The 23085-nt window shown below is 35.5% G+C and overlaps 1 protein-coding gene across 21 annotated transcripts in view; it reads left to right on the forward strand.

Annotated features, from left to right (window-relative positions):
* Window positions 1-23085, forward strand: part of ERBIN (erbb2 interacting protein) — a 124740-nt gene that overhangs the window by 86253 nt on the left and 15402 nt on the right. For 18 of the 21 annotated variants that reach the window (XR_015705249.1, XM_087759876.1, XM_087759880.1 and 15 more), the window contains 14 exons: window positions 614-677; window positions 3032-3106; window positions 4402-4546; window positions 5001-5073; window positions 6175-6304; window positions 6662-6777; window positions 7807-7876; window positions 8890-8989; window positions 9914-10035; window positions 10652-10822; window positions 11595-11777; window positions 14070-14187; window positions 15906-16089; window positions 16895-18416. Coding sequence is in view for 20 of the 21 variants with exons in the window: in XM_087759876.1 (XP_087616002.1) it covers window positions 614-677; window positions 3032-3106; window positions 4402-4546; window positions 5001-5073; window positions 6175-6304; window positions 6662-6777; window positions 7807-7876; window positions 8890-8989; window positions 9914-10035; window positions 10652-10822; window positions 11595-11777; window positions 14070-14187; window positions 15906-16089; window positions 16895-18416 (3073 nt within the window). In the remaining variant the exon portion in view is untranslated. The remainder of the gene's footprint in view (window positions 1-613; window positions 678-3031; window positions 3107-4401; window positions 4547-5000; window positions 5074-6174; window positions 6305-6661; window positions 6778-7806; window positions 7877-8889; window positions 8990-9913; window positions 10036-10651; window positions 10823-11594; window positions 11778-14069; window positions 14188-15905; window positions 16090-16894; window positions 18417-23085) is intronic. The other 3 variants (XM_087759871.1, XM_087759873.1, XM_087759887.1) reach the window with 1 other exon arrangement.

Genomic DNA, 23085 nt, shown 5'->3' on the forward strand with positions numbered 1-23085 from the left:
TAATCTTTGCCATAAGTTGGCTTGAAGACTATTGATGTGTCACAAAATCCAGTTTAGCAATCTGATTTGTTGTAGGACTAGAGAAATAATTAGGATTCCAGACCATATCATATGGAAGCAATCTTTTCAGCAGCCTGAAGAGGGATAAAGGTGGTGTTGGTTGTTGTGATTCAACAGTCGTCTTTTCTGTGTTAGCTGATCATTAGGCAGTGGTCTTTCATTGGGAGGAAAACATGTAGTTAACCAGCCTTTGGCTGCTGAGAAGACCTACTGTGACTGTAGGTGAAAAGCCGAAGCACTCAAAAGAAGAGTAACTTCACTGAGTTACTCTTTATCACAAAGATTACTCTAGTGGTCTTTAGTTTTTGTAAATTAATCTGTAGATGAGTTGCAGTGTACTCTTTGTGTGACAGTCAACAGTTGGCGTGATCATTAATATGTGCCTGGTTGAACAGTCTGTGAAAATTTGACCTTATTTAGATATCAGTCCAGTTACAGAACAGCATCACTACTTAATACTGATTAAAATAATATATTTGTATGAATACAGGAAGATTGGATGTAACTGATATTTTCTTAAATCTAATTCCTTATTAATTCCCTTCCTGTGCAGAACCATGTCCAGACTGACTCAGCTGGAGAGACTGGACTTAGGAAGTAATGAATTCACAGAAGTGGTGAGTTTTGCCTTAGTAACAAAGCTGTGTATCTTTTATACATGTCTTTTTCCTTTAATCTATTTTTAATCAATATGAAAATGTAAACATCAGCTTAAGAGTTCTGCTACTGAGCAAATATTATGTATACCTCATACTACTTTATGGAGCCTGTTATAAAAATTATGTGCATATTCTGATGAATATGAGTATGTTTCTCCTCAACTTGAAAATAACACTCTGTGGTATAGTGTCGTTACTGTACTGGTAAAAAAAATAATGGTAATATGTGTTTGAATTATAAACATAATTGTTTGGCTTACAATAAATTCTAAACACTTATTGGTTATCATGTATTTAATGTTGCAAGTTCTGTATAAACTGTGCATAACTTGCTTTTATTATTGTGTGCAAACTATTTAGACCCAAGGGAAACTATCTTAATTTTAAGTTGGAATATTGTTCAAAATAGTATTTGTGGTTGAGGCGCTCAGATTTTTCCTTCAGCATGGATCGACTTGTTTCCTCGTCATGATCTCCCATACAAATACCTCTTACATTTACAATCACTTAACATCTCTCTGTTTCTACAAGTACTTTCCTGGATAAAGGAATTGAAATAGAAGTACAGTGGAACATACTGACCTGCCATATAATAAAGTCAAGCCTTTGTGTGCCACCAATAGATCATGCAGAGCCGAACACTTGCCTAGTTGTATGGTTTGGCATATAGGGAACAGAATCACAGAATCATAGAATGCTTTGGGATGGAAGGGACCTTTAAAGGTCATCTAGTCCATCCCCCCTGCAATTGGCAGGGACATCTACAACTAGATCAGTTTGCTCAGAGCCCCATCCAGCCTGGCCTTGAATGTTCCAAGGATGGGGCATCCACAACTTTTCTGGGCAACCCGTTCCAGTGTTTCACTACCCTCAGTGTAAAAAATTTCTTCCCTATATCCAGTCTGAATCTACCCTCTTTTAGTTTAAAACCATTACCCCTTGTCTTATCACTACTGGCCCTGTTAAAAAGTCTGTCCCCATCTTTCTTATAAGCCCCCTTTAACTATTGAAAGGCTGCAATAAGCTCACCCTGCAGCCTTCTCTTCTGCAGGCTGAACAATCCCAACTCTTTCAGCCTTTCCTCATAGGAGAGGTGTTCCATGCCTCTGATTGTTTTTGTGGCCCTCCTCTGGACCCTCTCCAACAGGTCCATGTCCTTCCTGTGCTGAGGACCCCAGAGCTGAAGTGTATTTAAGGAATTGTTCATTAGTATTATTACACTTCTAGCCATTGCCACTACTTCCATATTCTCATTACAGGGTAGATATTCGTGTGGGAGCCTTAAACTAATGTGCACAGGCCCACATTAAGCCATAACTGCCAGGAACTAAGTATAGGCTGCAAAATTACCTGTTTGGGTATATTTTTGGCTGATTGCTTCATCTCTCCCAACCTTTTAGCTACAAGAGTCAACTACTGGTAACTTATTTTATTAAGATCTATTGGTAAAAGCACAAAAAGGTTTGAAACAGCTTTTTTGGATAAAGATCTGTCTGAAAGGTAGTCTTCTAGTTAAGATTTTCTCTTGGAAAATGCATTATTGGGAATCAGGTCTGCAACTTACGCAGGAATGCTGAATTTTTACAATATAACAAAATTCAGTTCTGCATTTAGCTGAACTTGGTTGTAGTTGTTAAGGTACAGTAGCATCTGTTTTGTATTACTTTCTCAGGAGGGAAGTTTAAATAGGAAAGCATATGCAACATGGATGTTTACCAAGAAGTGATCTTTCCCTGATATGTAAGATACTTCTAACAATAAGTTGTAAGGGAAGCACAATCCTGCACTTCACTTTATGGATGTGATGGTTTGCTTGTGTCATGCAGATGTACCGTTTGTTGCTAGAAAATTAAAATTTGTTTTCCTTTTCCCCAAAACCACAAAGTATTTGTGGTTTTTGAAAAACAGGTCTTCTGAGTTGATGGAATTTAAGGGTTTTTAGACCTCCTCCAGGAGAGAGGAAATTATACAAATAACATTTATTTATTGTGTGCTCCAGATGAAAAATAATACTTTCTGGGGGGAAAAAAAAACACAACACACAAACAAAACAAAACAAAAAAAACTCCACACTTTCTGTAAGGATTATTTAGTGCTGTGATCAAGTTCTTAAAAGATTTTTGTATATCTAGTATATATTTACATTTCAAAAAGTGAATTATCTGGGTTTTCTGTGATGACTGAGTGAAACAAGTGTATATAACAGCTATAATGAGACATTACTTGAAGATGCAATAGATGAGTCACTGAAGTTGTTTTTGCCTTTCGCTGTTTTCTGTATGAATTTTTTTAAAAATGGCTTCCCTTTGCAGCCTGAAGTACTTGAACAACTGAGTGGGTTAAAGGAATTTTGGATGGATGGTAATAGACTAACACTTGTTCCAGGGGTAAGTCCTTTTACTGTGTTAATGTTTTAATTTACAGTGGCATTTGCCTTGTCAGCAAAATATGTAAAAGTTGCTATGTAATGTTAACGTTACTTAAAGCCAAAAGACTAAATGCCACTTAAATGCTCAACTAGTCTGCTTAGAAATTGTCACTGATCATGAGAGCTGGGTACACAGCTTTTAATCATTCTCTTATCTAAAAATTATGTTCCAATTCAAAAAAGGGGTAAAAATCCTAGATCAAATCCTGGATCAAATTTAGGGTTGATTGGCCCTTCTAAAAAGGGATTATTTTGTGTTAGACGGCAAGCAGAAATTCACAGGATAAATACATTGTGTGAATTTTTACTGGTCATGGCTGTAAAGCAAGCAATGCCTGTTCAGGTGCCGTGTATACAGGGAGCATAGCCAGTTCCTGAGAAGATGTTCTGTTGACTTCATCTGGGTTCCCGACATCTCTCAGAATTAAATGGGGTCCAGCCTGACCTATTATTGCAGTACTTGTGAACCTTTGCTTATGTTCTAGTAAACTAATAAATGAGTATTTGAAATTTGGGAAGCAGCTGGTCAGTTTTCAGACTTAAAATCACTAGCAGTCTTCTGATGTGAGGCTTTCTTGCCTGATCAGTATTCTTCTCTACTGTCTTTCCTCACTTCAGCTAACTCTTCCTTGAAGAGTTCAGTGGATGTATTAAACATTTCAACTTTACAGTAAAAGTAAAACTGTATTTGTGAAAGTGACTGCATCTTCCCTGTGAAGATTTTAATAGAGTAGTGTGCACAAATTCTCAAGCTTGTTCTTGGTTCATAGGGAAAGGTAATACGAGCTTATATTTTGGCTTGTTTCTTCAGTTTAGTATAATTAGGGATGCATTGTTGTTGGTTTTGAGGTTAAGTAGGATGCGGTTTTACACAAAAGGTAAAAATAAGTATTAAAAGACTTTACTGGAGCCTAATGATGTCCTTATGTTATCTGTCTCTGTCTGAAGTCTGTTCTAAAGCTTCAGTTACTTGATTCATGGTAATTGGTCAAACAGTTGAATTTGCAGCAGACTGACTTTAGAGAGACCTGCAGGATTGCTGTGGTGTTTCTGTGTGTGTGTGTAAAACATAAACTATGCACAAAATATTTCATTATAAAGCTTGGATATTTTGCATAAAATTGTATTTCAGCACTATGGGTAGGTTTTCTCTTTTCCTCTGTCTCTCGTGTAATGGCAGTTTGTTGCAAATCTGCTGGATTTTTTGTTTTGAACTGGCACTTTCTGGAATACATTATTTTCTTTTGCTTTTAGTTCATAGGCACTTTGAAACAACTGACCTACTTGGATGTTTCTAAAAACAACATTGAAGTAGTTGAAGAAGGTATTTCAGGTTGTGAAAGCCTGCAAGACCTACTGTTATCCAGTAATTCACTTCAGCAACTGCCAGAGTCTATTGGTTTGTATTTTCAGTTAATTCATGTTCTTAAAAGCTTATAGTTTAGACACAGGACACTTGAAAATAGACAAATGGCATTTTACATCTAAGTTTCAATTCATTAAAAGTGACAGTTTTGGATAAAGCTGTAATGTGTAGCTGAATAATAAAATTCGTATTTCTTTTGGAGCATTCTTGACTTTACACAGTAGTTTGTAAATGGATAAAAAAAATATTTTTTTTTCTCTTCTCCTCCCCTCCCTGCCCCCACCATGGCTGGCACATGGTAAGCTGGCAAACAAGTTCTGTAAGCTTGTCTGCTTATTTCCTTAGGTATATAGCACTATAGGCATGCCAGGGAATACAGAAGATGTGGTTGCTTGCCCATAGTTTTTTTTCCCCCCTGAATTTAAAATTAAAACTAAGCTTAAGGAACTCAAATGTCCTTTTTGATTAACTTGTTATTTTATTACAGGTTTCCTGAAGAAGGTAACAACACTTAAAATTGATGAAAACCAGTTAATATATTTGCCAGACTCCATAGGAGGGTAGGTATTTCACCTGAATAAAAGGTTGACTTGCCTTTCTGCACGCTTCTCTGTAATAATGGCTCTTCTTTTGAATGTTGTTTTACAACTACTTGATTTAATTTCTTCTGCATGTCAATGTCTTAATAAAATTGAAAGCAAGTGCTTTTGTATCTTACTTCTAGGTTGCAGCATGTATGTTCTTTATGTGTTATTTAATATCAAAAGACCTGTGTTCCTCACTTATTAATGCAGCCACCAATCTATAAAAGAAAAATTGAATATGAAAGGAAACAAGATGTTTAAAAAGGCAGTCAGCTGCCTGACACTGGTTTTTGGCAGTAACATAGCTGTGGCTATGGTAAATATTGCAAATGATTGAACCACTATCAAAAAGCTTGTAAAAAGTTTATCTGAAGACACACATTTATCGTTTTTATATTATAAGGAGAATTTTCACCTGTTCATCAGTAGGTTTTTTTAATGTATAATTTGGTGTTCAGGAATTTAATTTAAAACTCGCAAATGACAGCAAAAATAATTGGTTCAGAATTAAGGGCTACACAAATGAAAGGTATTTGTTCCAATTTCTTTTCTCCTATTATAATTAATGTAGGTTATCTTTTGTTGTCAGAATTTACAAAATACTTCTTCACTGCCAGATTCTTAGGTTCACTGTCTCTTAACTCTTGAAATTCTTTTCTTGTTCAGAAACTGTACTCAACTCCTGTTTGGCTAAGATCTGTCCTATTCTGAATGTTTTCAGTGCCTTACACTAGCATGTTTTCGTGTAGTACACAAACATTTGATGTTGCTGACCCCCTGGTGTTTTCACTGAATGCTCTCTTATGAGGACAGTGTAAAGGAAATTAAACAAACAAACAAACCCCCACCAACCCACAATCAACCAACAAACAAACAAAAAAAACCCAAAAAACATTTGAGGCAATTAGTAAAGGATTTTTCTTGGATTTGAATTCCCTTGAGTTTCAGCGTTTTATTTTGAATTAAATTTGAGACTTGTAATCAATAGTGGTATTAACTTCATTTAAACTTAAAGTATTCAATTAATGTGGGATGAATTGACCTCTATAGAGGAGTAATTTTTTTTTTTTTTTGCAGGTTAGTATCAGTAGAAGAACTGGACTGTAGTTTCAATGAGATTGAAACATTGCCTTCATCTGTTGGGCAGCTCTCTAATATAAGGACATTTGCTGCAGATCACAACTTTTTAACACAGTTGCCATCAGAGGTATGTATTTAATTACAAAACTGTAAAATGAATTTTTAAATTTATTTTAAACTATATCATCTGTACAACTTTTGGATAACAAGTTGCTAATTCCTGAGTAGATTTTCTTCATGTATGTTTTTAAAGGAGGATGTATACAAATATACAAGTTTTCAAATAATGAAATTCTGATTCTTTTTAAGCAAGAAGTAGAAACTTGTTGCTAGTGTATTGAAACTAAAAGAAGTTTTAATATGTAAGAATAAATCTGATTATACTTTACAGGCAAAAGTAGCTGTAATACTAATTGTTTTGAAACAGTAATAATTTGCATATTTAGAGTTGTGAAGATGAATTAATTCTTTGGGTTTTTTTTAGATTGGAAACTGGAAGCATGTAACAGTGTTGTTTCTGCATTCTAATAAGCTTGAATTTCTCCCTGAAGAAATGGGTGATATGCAGAAATTAAAAGTCATCAATCTGAGTGACAATAGGTTTGTGAATGCATTTATTCAAGTAGAAGTTGTATAAAATGCAATAATAATGTAGAGGTATTGTTATTAATATATTGTGCTATCTTTCCTTATCTCATGCACAGCTTAGAAGCTGACTGAGATGCATGTATTTAATGTATTATTGTTGTATTCTGGATCTTGCAGTTCCATTGCATTAAGCTGTCTTTATTTTAATGATTTGGCACATGGCACATGCATTGAAGCACAGCTTCAATACATTCATGATTGTTAGCATGTATTTTTCTGGGGAATGAGTTTGGTTATTTTCATAAAAATTTTGATTCTTAAAAGTTAATGGTTTCCTGTATTGCATATGGAGGACACAAAACAGTATCACAGTATAGTGTAAAACACTTGAGTGTGCTGGGGAAGGGGGAAAAGAGAGTTGTGTTTTATTAGAGCTGGTCATTAAAAACTGACAAAACATTTCTTGCCAATTTGTAGAATGGAAATATATTGTGAGAGATAAGTCTAACTGAGCTCTCCCTCCTATTCTGCCAGTCCACCTTCTCTGTACTCCATCTGTAGCTTGATTTATCTATTAATGCCAGAGCTTCCATTATCCAGGGCAGCCCCTTTCCCACACATGTAACTTGAAAAAAAAAAAAAAAAAATTCAGGGGTAGTACTTTTTTCTTAATTGGTGTGCATGTATATTGAAAGATAAAATGCTGAGGATTCAGATTAATTCAGGTTAATTGTCTTCAAAATTGTATTCAAGTCACTGAACTTAGTTAAATTCAAGTTACATTGTCACTTTTTTTTTTTAAGCTGCTTGCTAAACTGGGCAGAAATGTGGTTTTTTGTTTGCCTTTTTTTTTTTTAATTCCAGGTATAGCTTTGAATCTAAACTAAATGCTGTTGCCTTTCAACTGTCAATAGTTATTAATTCAACTATATCTGTAAATGTCCTTCTTAAACATTTTTACAGGCTAATGCAGGATTGTTTCTTAACAATCTTAACAGTATTGATAAATGTACTTATATAAATTCTTGTTGTAATTTACAGACTGAAGAATTTGCCATTTACCTTTACAAAACTGCAACAGCTCACTGCTATGTGGCTATCAGACAATCAGGTGAACTTTTTTAAAATTAAAAATAGATGATTGTTGACTTTATTACTAATGGAATTGACAAGTACAGAGCCATCCGTTAGATAATGAGACCTAGTACTGTGCATATGCATCAATACTTCCTATGTCGGTTCTCCTGAAATAAACAACACTGAACCTACTGCTCTTTGGAGACTTTTGTACTTCTAGCAAAGTTCTTTGCTGTTAGGAAATGCAATTTAACAGATGTTGGGTTTTGAGGGTTTTGTTTTTCTTAATTCAGGCTCGTTTATACAGGAGAGATAGTGCTTGATAAGCTAGTACTTGAACGTGCAGCATGCTGTTTCTTCCACAGCTATACCATTGAGGAAACTTCGCATGCCTTTTTTTTGAGCTAAGTTTCTTGTCACACCTTTGGACTCTGTGACTGTCCAAGTTTCAAGCTATTTGAGAGTAACTCATGTGCATGTGGCTTGTATTTTTGCTGTGTATTGAAGCCCTCCGTACTATGCTGATTTCCTGAATGGCATTAAGGTGTACAGGGCTGCCAGAAATCCAGTAGCCTCAGATTTAGTATAATGAAAGCACTTTTACTAATACAGTAATTTCAAGAATCCCTTGCCCTTTTTTGTAAGGGGTGGGGTATATTCAATCTGGTGTCAATATGAAAAGCTGAGTACAAAATTTTTCTCTTTATATGATTGTCTGCAGCTTTAAATGGCCAGATATACCTGTGTATTCCAGATCAGCCTGCTTTGAGATAGGACTAAGTCCTAGCAAGAAACTGGGTTATTTTTTGAATATCCAGTGTTTGCTTTTCTCTTAAAGCTGTTACTGAGTTTCAGTTCTCAGTGAAAGCCAGTCATCAATCAAAGACACACATGTTAATAACTTCATTTTATGAAAATTATTCTTGCTTTAATACAAGGCAGAGTAGTCTTTAAAGTGATGGGACAGGCATGCTCTGTGATATGTAGATCATATTTACTTTTTAATATATATTCTCATAACATATCCTTCTTTCATTTACTTCCTAGTCTAAACCACTTATCCCTCTTCAAAAAGAAGCTGACCCTGACACACAGAAAACAGTGCTTACTAATTACATGTTCCCCCAGCAACCAAGGACTGAGGATGGTAAGAATTTCTGAAATACCCTGTCAGAGTGCTCACTTTTGAAAATAATAATAATGGGAAGACTGTCCAGCTAATATGATTTTCACTAGATAATACTTAAATGCAAATTTGAAGTAAACTTGTAAGTGATGAAGTTACATCTGAAGAATGAGAACAGTAACTTGATGTGATCTACATATTGGTAAATTCTAGGAGAAACTGTTTCAGTGAGTGAGGTGAAGAATGGACTGGCAGGATCACGTTCAGCAATGGTTGCCACTTCCCAGTGTGACACCCTGTTTCATTCCAACAGAGCTTAATGGTTTGGGGTGAAATTCTCCTTAGCAGGAATCTACTTCAGACTGACTATTTTAACAGAATGTTAGACAAAATGTTTCCTCCATTACCGAGTACATATTTTTGGAAAAGTACATAGCATTCTGTGTTTTGTTTTAAAAGAAACAAAAATCGGTCCAGAAAAGAAGCATTTTGCTCACATTTGGTTTGAACTGTTTTATAAAAAGTTAGGCCCAAAATATTAAGACCTTGCCAAAAAGTTATTTCTGCACACTTCTGAAATAGTTAGGAAAATAAGTAACATTCCATGAGTAACCCCATCAGGAGTTAGTGAAAGAGAGTTAAATCTCTTTATTTCTCCACTTTCAGAGAGTTCTGCTGAAAATTTTCAAGTGAGAGTGTAAGACCGGTGTACAGCTGTGTGTATGAAGTTTTTTACTTTACAGATAGGGATTTTACTATTATGGAAATACCAAGTTCATAAAGCAGTGGCAGTGCAGCTAGTTTTCAGTTAATAGTGCTACTAGTCTCATATCTTTTAAGAATGCATACAAAAGCACACCAATCCCATCCAAGAGAAAGAAAAAGAGGCTTTTTTATTTTGCATAATGTATCATATTCTTATGAGAATTTTTTTTTTTTTTTTAGTTATGTTCATATCTGATAATGAAAGTTTCAATCCATCTCTGTGGGAGGAACAGCGGAAACAACGTGCTCAGGTGGCATTTGAGTGTGATGAAGACAAAGATGAGAGAGAGGCACCGCCTCGGGTTAGTATTGAATTTATTTTTGAATACTTGGTTCTTCCCTCCCTCTTATCCCCACCCCTGAATCCCATCCATTTCCTTACTTTGGCTGTGGATTTCGCTCTGCTGAAGAAATCAAGCGTTCAGTTGTTAGTTAAGAGTACTACCAGGATGAAACACTGTGGGTTTGGGTGTTTTTTTTGTTTTTGTTGGTTTGTGGGGTTTTTGTTTTGTTTTTTGGGGTGTTTTTTTGACCAGATCATTTAAAGTGGAGCACAAGAGAAAAACTCTCAGCAATGTAGGGCATAACTAGGAGACTATCTGACTGGTGGTTCCATGGAGAAGGATAGTGGGGAAACAATGATTAATCCTGATTGTTCTTTAAGTAAATTGCAGTTGTCATAATTCTTCCAGCTTGCAGTCAGTGGACACGTGGGGGGGGGGGGGGGGCGGGGAAGTACTTCATGATCTTGCTGGATTTTATAAACTTAAGTCTGCATCAGTCCAGGTAGACTCAAACAGCAGGGTGGAGATCCTGGATTGTTCAGTGTTTTGTCCTAATTCATCATCTGTTTTAAAGCTGATGTTTTAATTATGGCATTTAATTAAATGTAGAATCTTATTGCTTTTTGTTACACAGGAAGGCAACCTGAAGAGATATCCAACTCCATATCCTGATGAATTGAAGAATATGGTCAAAACAGTCCAGACAATTGTACATAGGCTAAAGGATGAAGAATCTACTGAAGATATTGTCAAGGAGTCAAAACAAGAAGGCCAGGCAGTTTCTGTAAAAGATGTGGGGGTAAAGGTTAGAGATAATATTCTCTTCTGACTTTGCAAGAACTTCCAAAGATCTAGAGTATCACTGATTCCTTTTAATTCTCTTCTCCCTCCCCACTAATGCTTTAGCAAGAAAAATTGACAGATTAAAGAACAAGAATTTACCTCTTCACCATCTAAAGAACTCTGTAATAAATGTCTGTTTTGCCGTAACAGTTTTCCTCTGACACTAAGAACAAGGAAAGTGACTTGATTCTTAGGCAAATGCAAACGGTGGATGTGTTAAGGAGCAGGCTTCTTCAGTTTCTGGAGGATGGCATCTTTGTCATCCTCTGACCCTCTTTTATCTGCCAGACTTCACAATGAAATTCAGGATAATCTCTAAGGATCTTAGTGCTGCCCTTGTGACTGGAGGTTTTACACGCTAAGTTGGGAAGGCAATCGTAGCAAGTTGGCACAGGAGTCAGGAGTCTCTAACAGGCTGATGTAGCGTGATAGGACTGCTGTTTGGTGCTGACATGTCTTATTGTAGATATTCTTGGACTCTTTTTTTTTTATTTAACTGGAAATTTAATGGTACAAATTGACCCCAATAAGGAGAAGAGTCAAACTGATTGACAAGGGGTAGGGACTGTACCTCAGTAATCTGCAGAGGTTTCTCTGCATTTCATACTTCATAATTTCAAAGCTCAGATTTTCCATTCCATAGTTTCCCAAAATATATAATGTTAACTCTAAATACCATATGTTACTGAAAACCTTTCAGGATGTTTTTTCTGCTGATGTTCTTAATCCTTTAGACTTCAGAAATTGCTTCAATAAAGAACAAAGCAGATGAGAGAAAACAATATTCAGCAGGAAGCTCTATGCAGAAGCCTACTGAACCAGAAGCTGAGCACAGCACCACAAATTCACAGATGACTGCACTTGTTAAAACCTTGCAGAACACGAAAACAATTGTCAACCATGAAGACACGCTTGAGGTATGGCATTGTGATGAACATCACTGTAGTCAAAGAATTGTGCTGGTGTTGTATTGAATTTTTTACTCTGGGAGATGAAAATTCATCTTGACAATAGCAGAAAATTGCCATCCGTAAGTGCTGTAACTACAGATGGTTTGCAATGCAGTATTTTTCTCACTTCAGATTATATTAAGTAAAAGTTGAAATAGCTAATAAAAAGTTCATAATGAAATTCGACACATGCATTTGAAGAAAAATAAAGCAAACTCGATTAAAAGTTGACCTTAGTATCAGACTGTGAAAAGCCTCATACTTAGGTAGAATTTTCCAGGTTTTGCTTGATTGTCAGTTCTTCATTAAATAATTGATTTGAATAGTCACTGAAATGACAAAATATCTGATTAGTGGGAGCAATCAAATACTTGTATATCCAAGTGACTACGCACATTCATTTCAAATGAAAAGTGAAAGGTGGGTTTAAAAATATATATTCCTTTGTGTTTATTAGTGAGCTGTCATGAATATGACTTGGATTGTATTTACCTCTTATAAAGAGTCAGAGATTTTAAACTTCTAAACTCTTTGTACATCTCTCTGACAAGCACCATGTATTCATTTATTTAGAATGTTTCAGACTTATGACAAATATTGGAACTTGTCACTTAATCAGTTGCCAGTCACAACCTGTAAAATGCTTTTTCTGTAGTTTCACAAGCAGATTATTTTTGCCTGTGTTGTATAGGCAGTGGAACATGGGTATATCATACTTCTGCTGAGGAGGCTTTGTGACAAGCAGTTGTGGCTGTTGCTGGCTATTTCCCCACTAGCGTGTTCCTGCTTCTGCATACTTTCTGAAAATATTGGTTTTGACATTATTCTTTAGTTTAAAAGCATAATCTCAGAAAATCATATTAGTTGCCTAACCATAGTGACAGCAATTCTTTGTAGCTGGCTGTATGCCAGTAAGTAAATGAGGCAGCAGTGTGTAGTTGATCAGGGATAGTGAATTCTTTACTTCCATGTAATAACCTGCTGGTAACTCTGTTGCAGTTGAATCCAGATATCTGAACTTCGCATGTGTTAAGTTTTTCATTTCAACCTTGATTACACTTGTTTTATGTCTCATCCAAGAGGAAGGGCAATGTGGTAGAGGCAGTGAGAAGGTTGTCTGTTCCAGTTGCGGAGAAAAACAGATGGATTTTTACTTCTTATTTTTAATGAAGACTTGCTTGTTTGCTACATGTTTGTCAGCTTTGCCCTCCCTGCAGTCCAAAGAACTGGCCAAGTAGTTAGTATCATGGGAAAGGTGGTGCTCCAGTAGGTTCCACACATTAAATGTTCTGAAACCTGTAAGAAAAAGTGAACATTGGCAGACTACTTTTGCAATCTGCAACATGGATTTTGTAGCATTTGTAATAGGAAGCATGTTTACTAGAAAGAAATTTCCACTTTAGGGAAGGAAGGTTTTCTTCCCTTCAAAATATTACTGGAAACAATTGGTTTTTGAAGATGATACGAATATAGGGCTGCTAGTAGGATACTGAATCAGTCGCATGGCTGCCCTTGCAGCAGTTTTGTCAGTTAATCTCTTTCATAAGTGCACTGAGCTCCATCTTATGGTTAGGAACTAGTGATTTCTAGCTTAAATGTATTCAGCATTGCTTTATTCCTCTGCCATTGTTGTTGAAGTTAATAACTTGTCTTCCTTTTGGAGTTTACTCCCAGCGTAAATTTAAAGATATAAGCCCAAGCTACACTTGCTCTTTTTTTTTTTTTTTTTTTTTTTTTTTTTTGCTAGACTAGGCAAGCCAAGCTCATTCAGTCTTTTCTCACAGCATAGCTCTCCATTCCTAAGATGGTCTTGGTCATGCTACTCTATAGCTGTTTGAGTTTGAGCTTTATTCTGCAAAACCACTACCCAGCTAGTCAGTCTGGGGTGCTTGCTGGTTCAGTGATAACTTTCTGACTTGAACTCAACTGGAGGTTCTTTCCAGTGGTGGAACAGAGGCTGTGTCTGCTTGCTTCATGTAGGTTTTTGCAGCTGAAGTTACGGGTTTGACTGTCATTCCCATGGAGTTCATTAGTGACAGTGCAAGTCTGCATATGCTGCTTCTTAAAGATAATTCAGTGGCAAATATTACTAAATTCAGTTCACTTGCACTACAAATGCACTACACATACTTATGCTTCTGTTATGTTGCTTGTTTATTTTTTCCCCTTTATTGTTCGGTGGGTGACAGTTTAGATAGCATTTACTTAACCTTTAACCATTTCTTTAAAATGCACAACATAAAGCTGTTTTTCCTTTAGCAGGAGTCAGAAGAACTCTCCTCTGATGAAGAGATGAAAATGGCAGAAATGCGACCACCGCTGATAGAAACCTCCATAAACCAACCAAAAGTGGTAGCTCTTAGCAATAACAAAAAAGGTTAGATGATACTATAAAAAGCAATAGAAGTGTTGTGCAATTCTGATAATTCCTTGACTTGAAGGGGCTAGTTTTTCCACTTAAATTATGTAGAAGTAGATTTAATTTGTATGTTTTAAAAGAAAGATGATCAATTCTCTAGCTAAGCAATGACGGCAAAAAAAAAATTCTGCAATATACTTGTGTGTGTGGTAGAGAAAGCTGTGTGACATCATAATTTTCTTGATTCTTGTCATGAGTTTAAAAGCAGAGGGGGAAAGGAGATGTATGTGTTTTGGGGGACTGTTGGCTTAAACACGCTCTTGATACACTTAAGAAAAGGATTGCAGGAAGTGGTATTTACCTTGGAAATATTCTATATTTCCCCGCTCCCTCAGATTTTGTGGATTATTGCTGCTGTAGGCAGCAATATCACTTGTTTAAATTTCTTAGAGAAGCTGTGCTCTCTTCCTAAGGTTTAAGAATAAACTTCTCTTGTGGCAACTCTTTCTGCAGAGTCACTTTACTCTTTTATTTTTCTTCTTTCCTCTAACATGAAACTTCAGAACATTGTTTTTATTACCTAAGTTTTATATTCTATGAAAGATAATTTCTGTTCCAAAAAGCATTTCCTTAAGAGTAAGGAATGACCTAGGATTCAGAGAAAGCATAATTTAAAAGTTGGAGAGCAGGTTGTATTTTGCTTCATATGATATCCTAGTCCAGTACTTTGCAGGACAAAAGGCTTTTCTGGCCTTTAGATGTAAAAGAGTGAGATTTAGTGGGGATGAAGGAAAACCACACAGAGGTAGGAGGAAGAGTCTGCTGAGAATCACATGCAGTTGAAAAGATTGATGTTTATTAATGCTGTCTTGGGGTTTTTATGCCTGACTAAAGTACTAAGTCAAAACTTCTTTCTTGTCTGTGGAGATAGACATTAGTTTCACAAAATTTATGCTTTTGGTACCTGTCTCTTGAAGCAAAAATTTAAATGTATTTGTTTGTACACTTGTATCAAAACTATGGCTGGCTTGAAGTCCCACAGAGAAATTATTTTTATGAGGATTGAGTATGTAAGTATGCATACATTATGCAAGAATTAATGTGCACAGATATAAAGTACTCTGTCCTAAGTAGTCTGCAAAGCATTGGAATACATTGGATTCCAGCTCTGCAGAAGAACATTTTTCTTTCCTGTTTTTTTACATATATGAAACTATACAGAGCTTATCCAGTGATCTATGTCTTTCCAGAGTACTTGGTCTAGTAAATAGCTATTTAACAGTGATATAATGTTCAATATCAGGAACTGTGCACACTTTCAAAATCCTGCATGTGAAGCAGTGTACTTCATTTTCATAGGGGCTGACTCATGTAATTCAAAACTTTGAGATCATTGCAAAAACAGAAATATGATTTGATAGATATTTTGGGGAAATATTACATAATGTAGCACTAGTTTATGCCAAGGAAATGTGGAATAAAGCAATGAGTTACATTTCATTAACAGGTGAGGGCTGTTTACATTGAGCCAAATATTTAAAAAATAGGAACTGTTATCAGCAGTCTTTTGTAAGTTTAAATGAAGTTTGCAAAAGTGTTAGCTTACATTTTAGTTTCCAGTAGTAAGAATTACTGAAGAACAAGAGACAATTTCTAAATACCTTAACATACACACATTAAATGGCTATTAAACAGATGTATGTGTCTGTAACTAAATTGGCAAATTTTTATTTCAGATGATTCAAAAGATGCTGATTCCTTATCAGATGAAGCTACCCACAATAGCAATCAAAATAACAGCAACTGTTCCTCTCCTTCTCGAATGTCAGATTCTGTTTCCTTAAATACCGATAGTAGCCAAGATACTTCTCTCTGTTCTCCAGACAAAGAAACACATGCTGCTGTTTTATCCAAGATCAGGTTCGTAAGATACTGTATACCACTAAGCAAATATAATAGAAAAATGTTACTTAGTCATTCATATTATGTGTCCATTCCTTTAATTCATTAATTTATCATTCATTAAATCATTTAAATTTTAATGTTTTAAAATAGTATTAAATAATAGAATAGTTCTCTTAAAAAAAAAAAAAGACAATAAAATTCAGACACTAATTTTAGTATATAGGACATGGTTCCCATCTGTTTTAATAATAGGGTCTAATAATTTAATCCTTATAATTTGTTATCTCTGCAAAATACTTCAATACACCATTTTAAAAGCTCTATGTTTCTATTTGCATAATTTTGAAGATCAATTTGATTAATAACATAACTATAAAAGGCTTTTAGAAACTTATAAAGAATAGGCTTACAGGTTGCTACTCTTCTGGAGGTTTTAGTTAGAAGGTGACTTTTTTTTTAAAATTGCCAATAGAAACAAGACATTTGTCCAGAATTGTCATGGAACTTGCAAGTATTTGATAAAAAAACATTGAGTTATTGTCACTTTGTACTTTTTGACACTTTTAAACTGTCTTTAATTCCTGTTGAATTTAAACAAACTTCTGGAATCAGATGACACAAACATTGCCCAAATGAGCCCTCTATATTTTGGAATGGTAAGATAGCAAGTCATACATCTGGTTGTATGTTGCTCTTTGTCCTTTTTTGTGTGCACAGTATGGCTGTGTTTCATGTTAATGATTATTTTTTCTAAAACAGTTCTTAAAGGAATATGTTGGTTCCTTTTGGGATTTCTTTTAAGAGCCATCTTTTTTTCCAGGCGAGAAGACGAAAATTTGAATAATCTTTTGCAAAATGGAGGTGAATTGAGCATTACAGTAGAAGAAAAAATAAACGTGCAAGAGAAGGTTTCAAATTTGTCTGAATATGAATTAAGCATTGAAGAAAGATTAGGCCTGATAGGAAAAGGTGTTGATCTAAGCACTCCTACAGAGGAGTCTCACAAATTAGACCAAATAAACATGAATATCAATAAACTGGTTAGTGAAGAGGCAGTGCCAGTTCCTGTAGAAAGGTTACAAACACAGGAAGTAGTTTCAGTAAAGGGCTTTTTGAATAACAACATGAAAGAAGAAAGTGAGCACTTGGAAAATGGAAATAAATATCCTATAAATAAAGTAAATGGACATCCTGAGGAAGCAGTACAGGCTCCCAGTAACAACGAACTAACGAGAAGCACTACAGTTGATGGCACTTCTGCTGAGCTATCTGTTTCGAGGAGCATTGAAGATTTGTCCCCACAGAGAAGTGGTCCTGTGATGAAATCTCACAGCATCACCAGTATGGACACTGGTGGTCTGAAGATCTATGATATTGTCGATGAGAATGGATCTCAACAGCCAAATTCAGTGGTAAAATCAGCATCTGATATTGCAGATGGAAAAAACATAGTCCGAAGTAAATCCGCTACTCTTCTGTATGATCAGCCTTTGCAGGTTTTTCCTGGGTCGTCATCATCATCTGATTTAGTATCTTCTGCAAAAACTGTGTTCAAGTTTGACTCAAATCACAATCCTGAAGGTGCTAATGTAGTGAGAGGATCAGTGATAAGTGGTGCACAGATGTTCTGTGCTCCCCAGTATAACATTCAGTACAGCAGCAGTGCAACAGCGAAAGACACCTTGTGGCCCCAGAAACAAAACACCCAAGCAGAACAAGGCAGCTTACCTCCTTCACGTCTGCTGAGATCTGACAGTACAGAAACCCCCAGCTATGTAAAGCATTCTGCCAATATGAATTTCTCCAATCATAACAATGTCAGAGCGAGCACTGTGTATAACACTCATCAACGGATGGCTGGGAGACATATAGATTTGTGGGCTATTCCACCAAATGATAGACTGCTTCCAGGAGCAACCAGACACACTCTTCAAAGGCAGAGCAGTGTGTCTTCTACAGCTTCTATAAATGTTGGGGATACTGGACCTTCAAGGCGGACACAAGTTCCTGAAGGGGATTATTTAACGTACAGGGATTTGCATTCAATGGGGAGAGCTCCACCAGTAATGTCTGGGCAACAGAGACCTCTTTCTGCCAGGACGTATAGCATTGATGGCCCAAATGTACCCCGACCACAGAGTGCTCGGCCGTCGGTGAATGAAATACCAGAAAGAACTATGTCAGTTAGTGACTTCAATTACTCACGGACTAGCCCTTCAAAGAGATCAAACCCAAGGGTTAACTCTGAGCACTCTTTATTAGACCCTCCAGGAAAAAGTAAAGTCCCTCATGACTGGAGGGAACAGGTGCTGCGACATATTGAGGCTAAAAAGCTAGAAAAGGTAAAAATAATAATTTTCAAACTTCTCTACCTTTCCATTATCTGGATATGGAATAAGTTAAATACTCTGTGTTTTGAACTGCTTTTAATTACCACTGAAAATGTACTTCTGATACTGTTTTAAAAAGGATAAATGTGTTTGTGATGAATATCTGAGAAATAGTCAAATGATAGACTCTGAACTTTTCCCCCAAAGAAAAAAAAGTCCCTGTTGTTTTTACATCATACTTGCCAGCTTAGTCCAATTACTTTAGAATACATTAAATAATGTCACATTGACCTGCTGGACTGCAAGGCCAGCTCTTTTAGGCCATGTAATTTTTATTGTAGCATTGTATTCGTATTATACTAAAATACTCCCTTACACTGTCTGTTCTGCCTTTTTTCCCCCCTATATCTTCTCTTTAAGAACAAGGAAGAGAAAATCAGTAAAATCTATTTGGAAATATAGGTCTACAGCTTCAGTTGCTGAAGAATTCAAAAGCTATAATTAACATGTATTTGCCTCCAAGCCAGTTGTCTTTTGAAGTTGGGTATCTGACAGATTGCTGAATGAATATTTATTGCTGTGAGATGAGAACACTTAAAAATCTTGTTCATTTTGGGAAATCACAGGAGGTTTTGATATAACTAGAGATTATGAACAGGATTCTTTATGTACTGTAAATGCTATCAAGAATTTGAGCTGATAGTAGAGCTGAACAATTATATATCTTCAAAGAATTTGAGTAGAGACTGGAAGAGTGTTATCTATGCTGTCCAGCTAAACCAGTTTAAAACATCATCAGTAACGAATGGGTAGAATGTCATTAACCTGATCCTGTTTCCTTGGAGGGGAAGTGAATAAAGCAGCCAAAACACATTTTGATTATGCCAGCTAGATGGATTTTCTTTTTTAATTTCTTTCAAAAAAACATAGTTTGCTTTGTGATTATTATGCTAAATATGTCAATATCCGTGATAGCTAAAGAAATTTAACTGGAGGTGGTTGGAAAAATTACTTTTAACTATATTTTTTTTTTTTTTTAAATCAAGTATTTGGAGGGATGGGGTTTTTTTTGTTTAAGCTGCCTAACTTCTGGTGATAGAAAGGGATGGGTTTTGTTTGTTTTTCAAACAAGCCTGCACAACAGCTGCACCTGTTCTTCTGATCCGGTTTGAGTCAGGTACAACATAAAATATTTTAAGGCTTTCACAGTAGTGTGCTATAGTGTGGGGACCTTTCGTCCCACAAGGTGGTCACAAACCTCACCATGTTCCAACCCTAATAAAAGGTGCATTCTTTGATCTTCCATTCTCCTGGATGCCTATATCAAATCTTACGTGAAATGACAGAGAAGCAGAAATCCCAGCAATCCCTGTACGTAGAGGGAAACGAAACTTCAGTGCACTGCTAATGCAGTTTGTTTATAGCTCATTCTTATATTGTCTACATTTGACATGTTAGGAACAATGTTCCTAACACACGCTAGTGATATCTGTTCAGGTACTGTAGCAGTGTAGTCACCTTTACTGAAATGAAATCGATTCCCTGACTTGATTCCTTTTATATCTGTCCATACTTTCTATCGTGCTTTATATGTAAACCTTAATTTTTATTTCCTACTAGAGTGATATGGAATAGCTGCTATTGAGATCTTAGCCGTGCATCTAATTTAACAGATCTTAGAAGTCTGTTTTGTATGTGCGTGTTTGTTTTATTCTGGCCTTGAAGCATTTTAAAGTAGCTTTTACTTAGCAATCTGTGACTTATTTATGGGTATAAAAGTGAATGTGCATATAATTGTCTACTTTATATTCTCTGGGATATGACTGACTTAAAAAGAAAAATCTGAACTGTGAAAAATGTAGATATGATTCTATATGGCAGCTGGCAAATATGATAATGTGGAAATTCTAGGAATTTACTAGATATTTCTTTGTTCTTTTAAAATAATGGTTTCGGTATTTCTGTTTGTAATTAAAAATTAGCTGGGCGAGGGGGGCTTAATCTATAAACCAGACTTCTGAAATGTTTTGAAGTCTGAAAAAAAATTTCAGTAATTACAGAACTCATTTAAGGAACAAGCATTTAAGGAACAAGTTCAATTACAGAGCTCATTTAAGGAACATTTAGTGGAAATTGCTTTGACAAATCTTTCATGGATTTAAAATGGCATTTCTTTTTTTAAAGCATAATACCCAGCATTGACCAAAACAGGTATACAAAATTAAGCCTTATGATGAATATTTAATTAATGTCTTCTTGCCTGTGGTTATACACAACAGTATGGTTAATAGTATTACCTTTGCTGTGACTCTTTTGAGTCTGTTACTGAATTTAATCATGTTTATTATTTCTATCCTGTGCTTATTAGAAAAGAGGGTATAGTAGGTTTTGGAGGATAGGTTTTGTTGTGGGTTTGGGTTTGTTTTGTTTTTTTTTTTCTTTTTGCTAAGCTCCTGAAGTACTTGTTTATTTTGTTTTTATAAAATTTAGTAACTGGAGGGAGAGAGAGAGAGGAAGGTGAACCCACTTAAATAAACAGTGTCTACTTGTTGGACAAATTGGAGAAGCTAGTTCTTGTTTTATTTATTAGCCCTTTTTACCTGATAGATGTAAGAAAAAAAAACTTTCAAGAGTTTAATTTGCATGAGGAGAGATACTGGATAGTTTTAAGTCCAGCAAAAATGATGAACAATGGATTCCAGCCAAGTAACCAGCATTTGTAGTCCCTTTGACAAATTGTAAGGGGGCATATGCCAGTCAACTAAAATTATCCATCTGGTTGAAGGAAGGTGAAAACAGTTAATGAGACCATTTGTAAACAGAAACAATTTGCTTACCTGACGCAAAGCATATGTTATTGTGGGACAGAGAAAAGAGCTTATTTAAGTGTCAAGCTGCTCTCTAGTGGTTATGTATGTAAGCTGTTGGAAAGCATGCAGTCAACTCTGCCCCACCCCCAACCTCATAAATTTAGTGCACAGGTGTGTTTTTAAGAACAGTAGTATTTTTCAGCATATTTTCCTTTTTGAGTGTGACTTGCCAATTTTACTCTCTCTTATGTAGCAGTAGGCTTCTATAGTAGTCCTGTTGAAAGTTTTCATTTAGGAATTTAAAATACTGCCTGTGTAAAAACACTAGTGTCGCACACATTTTATTGTGTGGTAGAGGAATTTCTCATCTGTAAATTGCAGTAATAAATATCTGCAACAGTTATCTGCAAATATCTATTACATTTCTATGTGCTGAGTAGGCAGAAACAGTTACTGGGCCTGTCCTTTCCTTACATATGTATATTTTCTTTTTTTGATATGCATCTCTTGGGAGTTCATCAGGTGCATGCTTGCTTTCAATTCTAATTTCATCTGGAGTTAAGTCCTCTATTTTTTATCTACTTTATCTACTATTTATCTAAAACAGTAGAGCTTTCAGAGAAGAGGTCATAAAGTTTGATTCCTATTTTCCAATTCAGAAATCAGAATAGGTGGTTTTATTCTGAAAGTTGCCTTATTAAAAGAAAAAAGCCCAAGTGTTTCAGTATTGATAGAGAATAGCAGTTTTAATCAAAGTTTGAAAGTTTTTCTTGAATTAATTTTTTTTATGCTACATACCTAACATGCAAAAATATTTTAATTGATATGGCCTCAGATTTTCTCCAAGTTAAGCTTGCTTCAACATGTCAAGGAAAGTAACTTCAGTGGGTCTGTGCACACATAAAATTAAGTGTTTAAGTGTTTATAAGATGATAATCTGAGGAATGTTTTGACACTGATAAATTACAGGAATGTTATCCATTCAGTAGTTGTTAGTTTTAAATTTTTATTTTAGTTTTAATTTTTTCTCCATTTTGAAAGGACTACTGAACCATCAATGTGTTATAATGGTATTGTGTGCAGTTCAGAAGTCAATACATCACACTTCAAAAGGAATAAAATTCTTGTGCATTTGGAATGTAAACAACAAAAGTTCTGACCCTGCAAACATTTTATGTCAGTAGAATTTAAATTTGCTGTAATTTTCCATATGTAACTCTTCAATAGGAATGCTGTCACTTATTGAAGATAAATTTTTTTGCAGTATCAGAGATCTAAATTCATGCTCCCCGCCCCCCCCTCCGCCCCCCCCAAAGACTGAAGGATAGTTTTATAATGTTTAAGTACTTCTTCTTTGGGATAAACTCGTATCTTGCTAGAACAGTATCAGATTTCAAACAAAGCTTTTTTTTGTTTCGTTGTGTGCTTTTATTCCAAAAGACTTAATGCATTAATTTTAGGCATTTCAAGTGTTCCAGAATATCTTGAACAAACTGTTTCTAAAGAATCTTAGATAGTCAAGGTGAGAATGAAAAGTGAAGGGATTTCTAGACATTTAATATAACCTCAAAGGATAACTTATGTCCACCTTCAGGTGGCAATTGATTCTAAGTACTGTTAAATAAGTAAAAAGGCTAATACTTAGGCTTAGCAGTTAAGTTACCAGTTAAGGCTATTCCAAGATAAGTATAATGTAGAGTCGTCGTCCCTGCAGATACTTGAATTTTATTGGTTCCTGTTCTATACCAAAATTTTGTGGATTGTTGTGACAGATTCCAGCCAGTCTTAAAATTACAACAGTATTATCCAATAGAAACTCTCCTAGGTAAATTCCACTGTTTATTGCCTTGCACCTAAGTGAATGCATTAAG

This window comes from Nipponia nippon, unplaced genomic scaffold (assembly GCF_047370975.1).
Source record: "Nipponia nippon isolate SJK-2023a ecotype South Korea unplaced genomic scaffold, ASM4737097v1 scaffold_20, whole genome shotgun sequence".
Classification (NCBI taxonomy): domain Eukaryota; kingdom Metazoa; phylum Chordata; class Aves; order Pelecaniformes; family Threskiornithidae; genus Nipponia; species Nipponia nippon.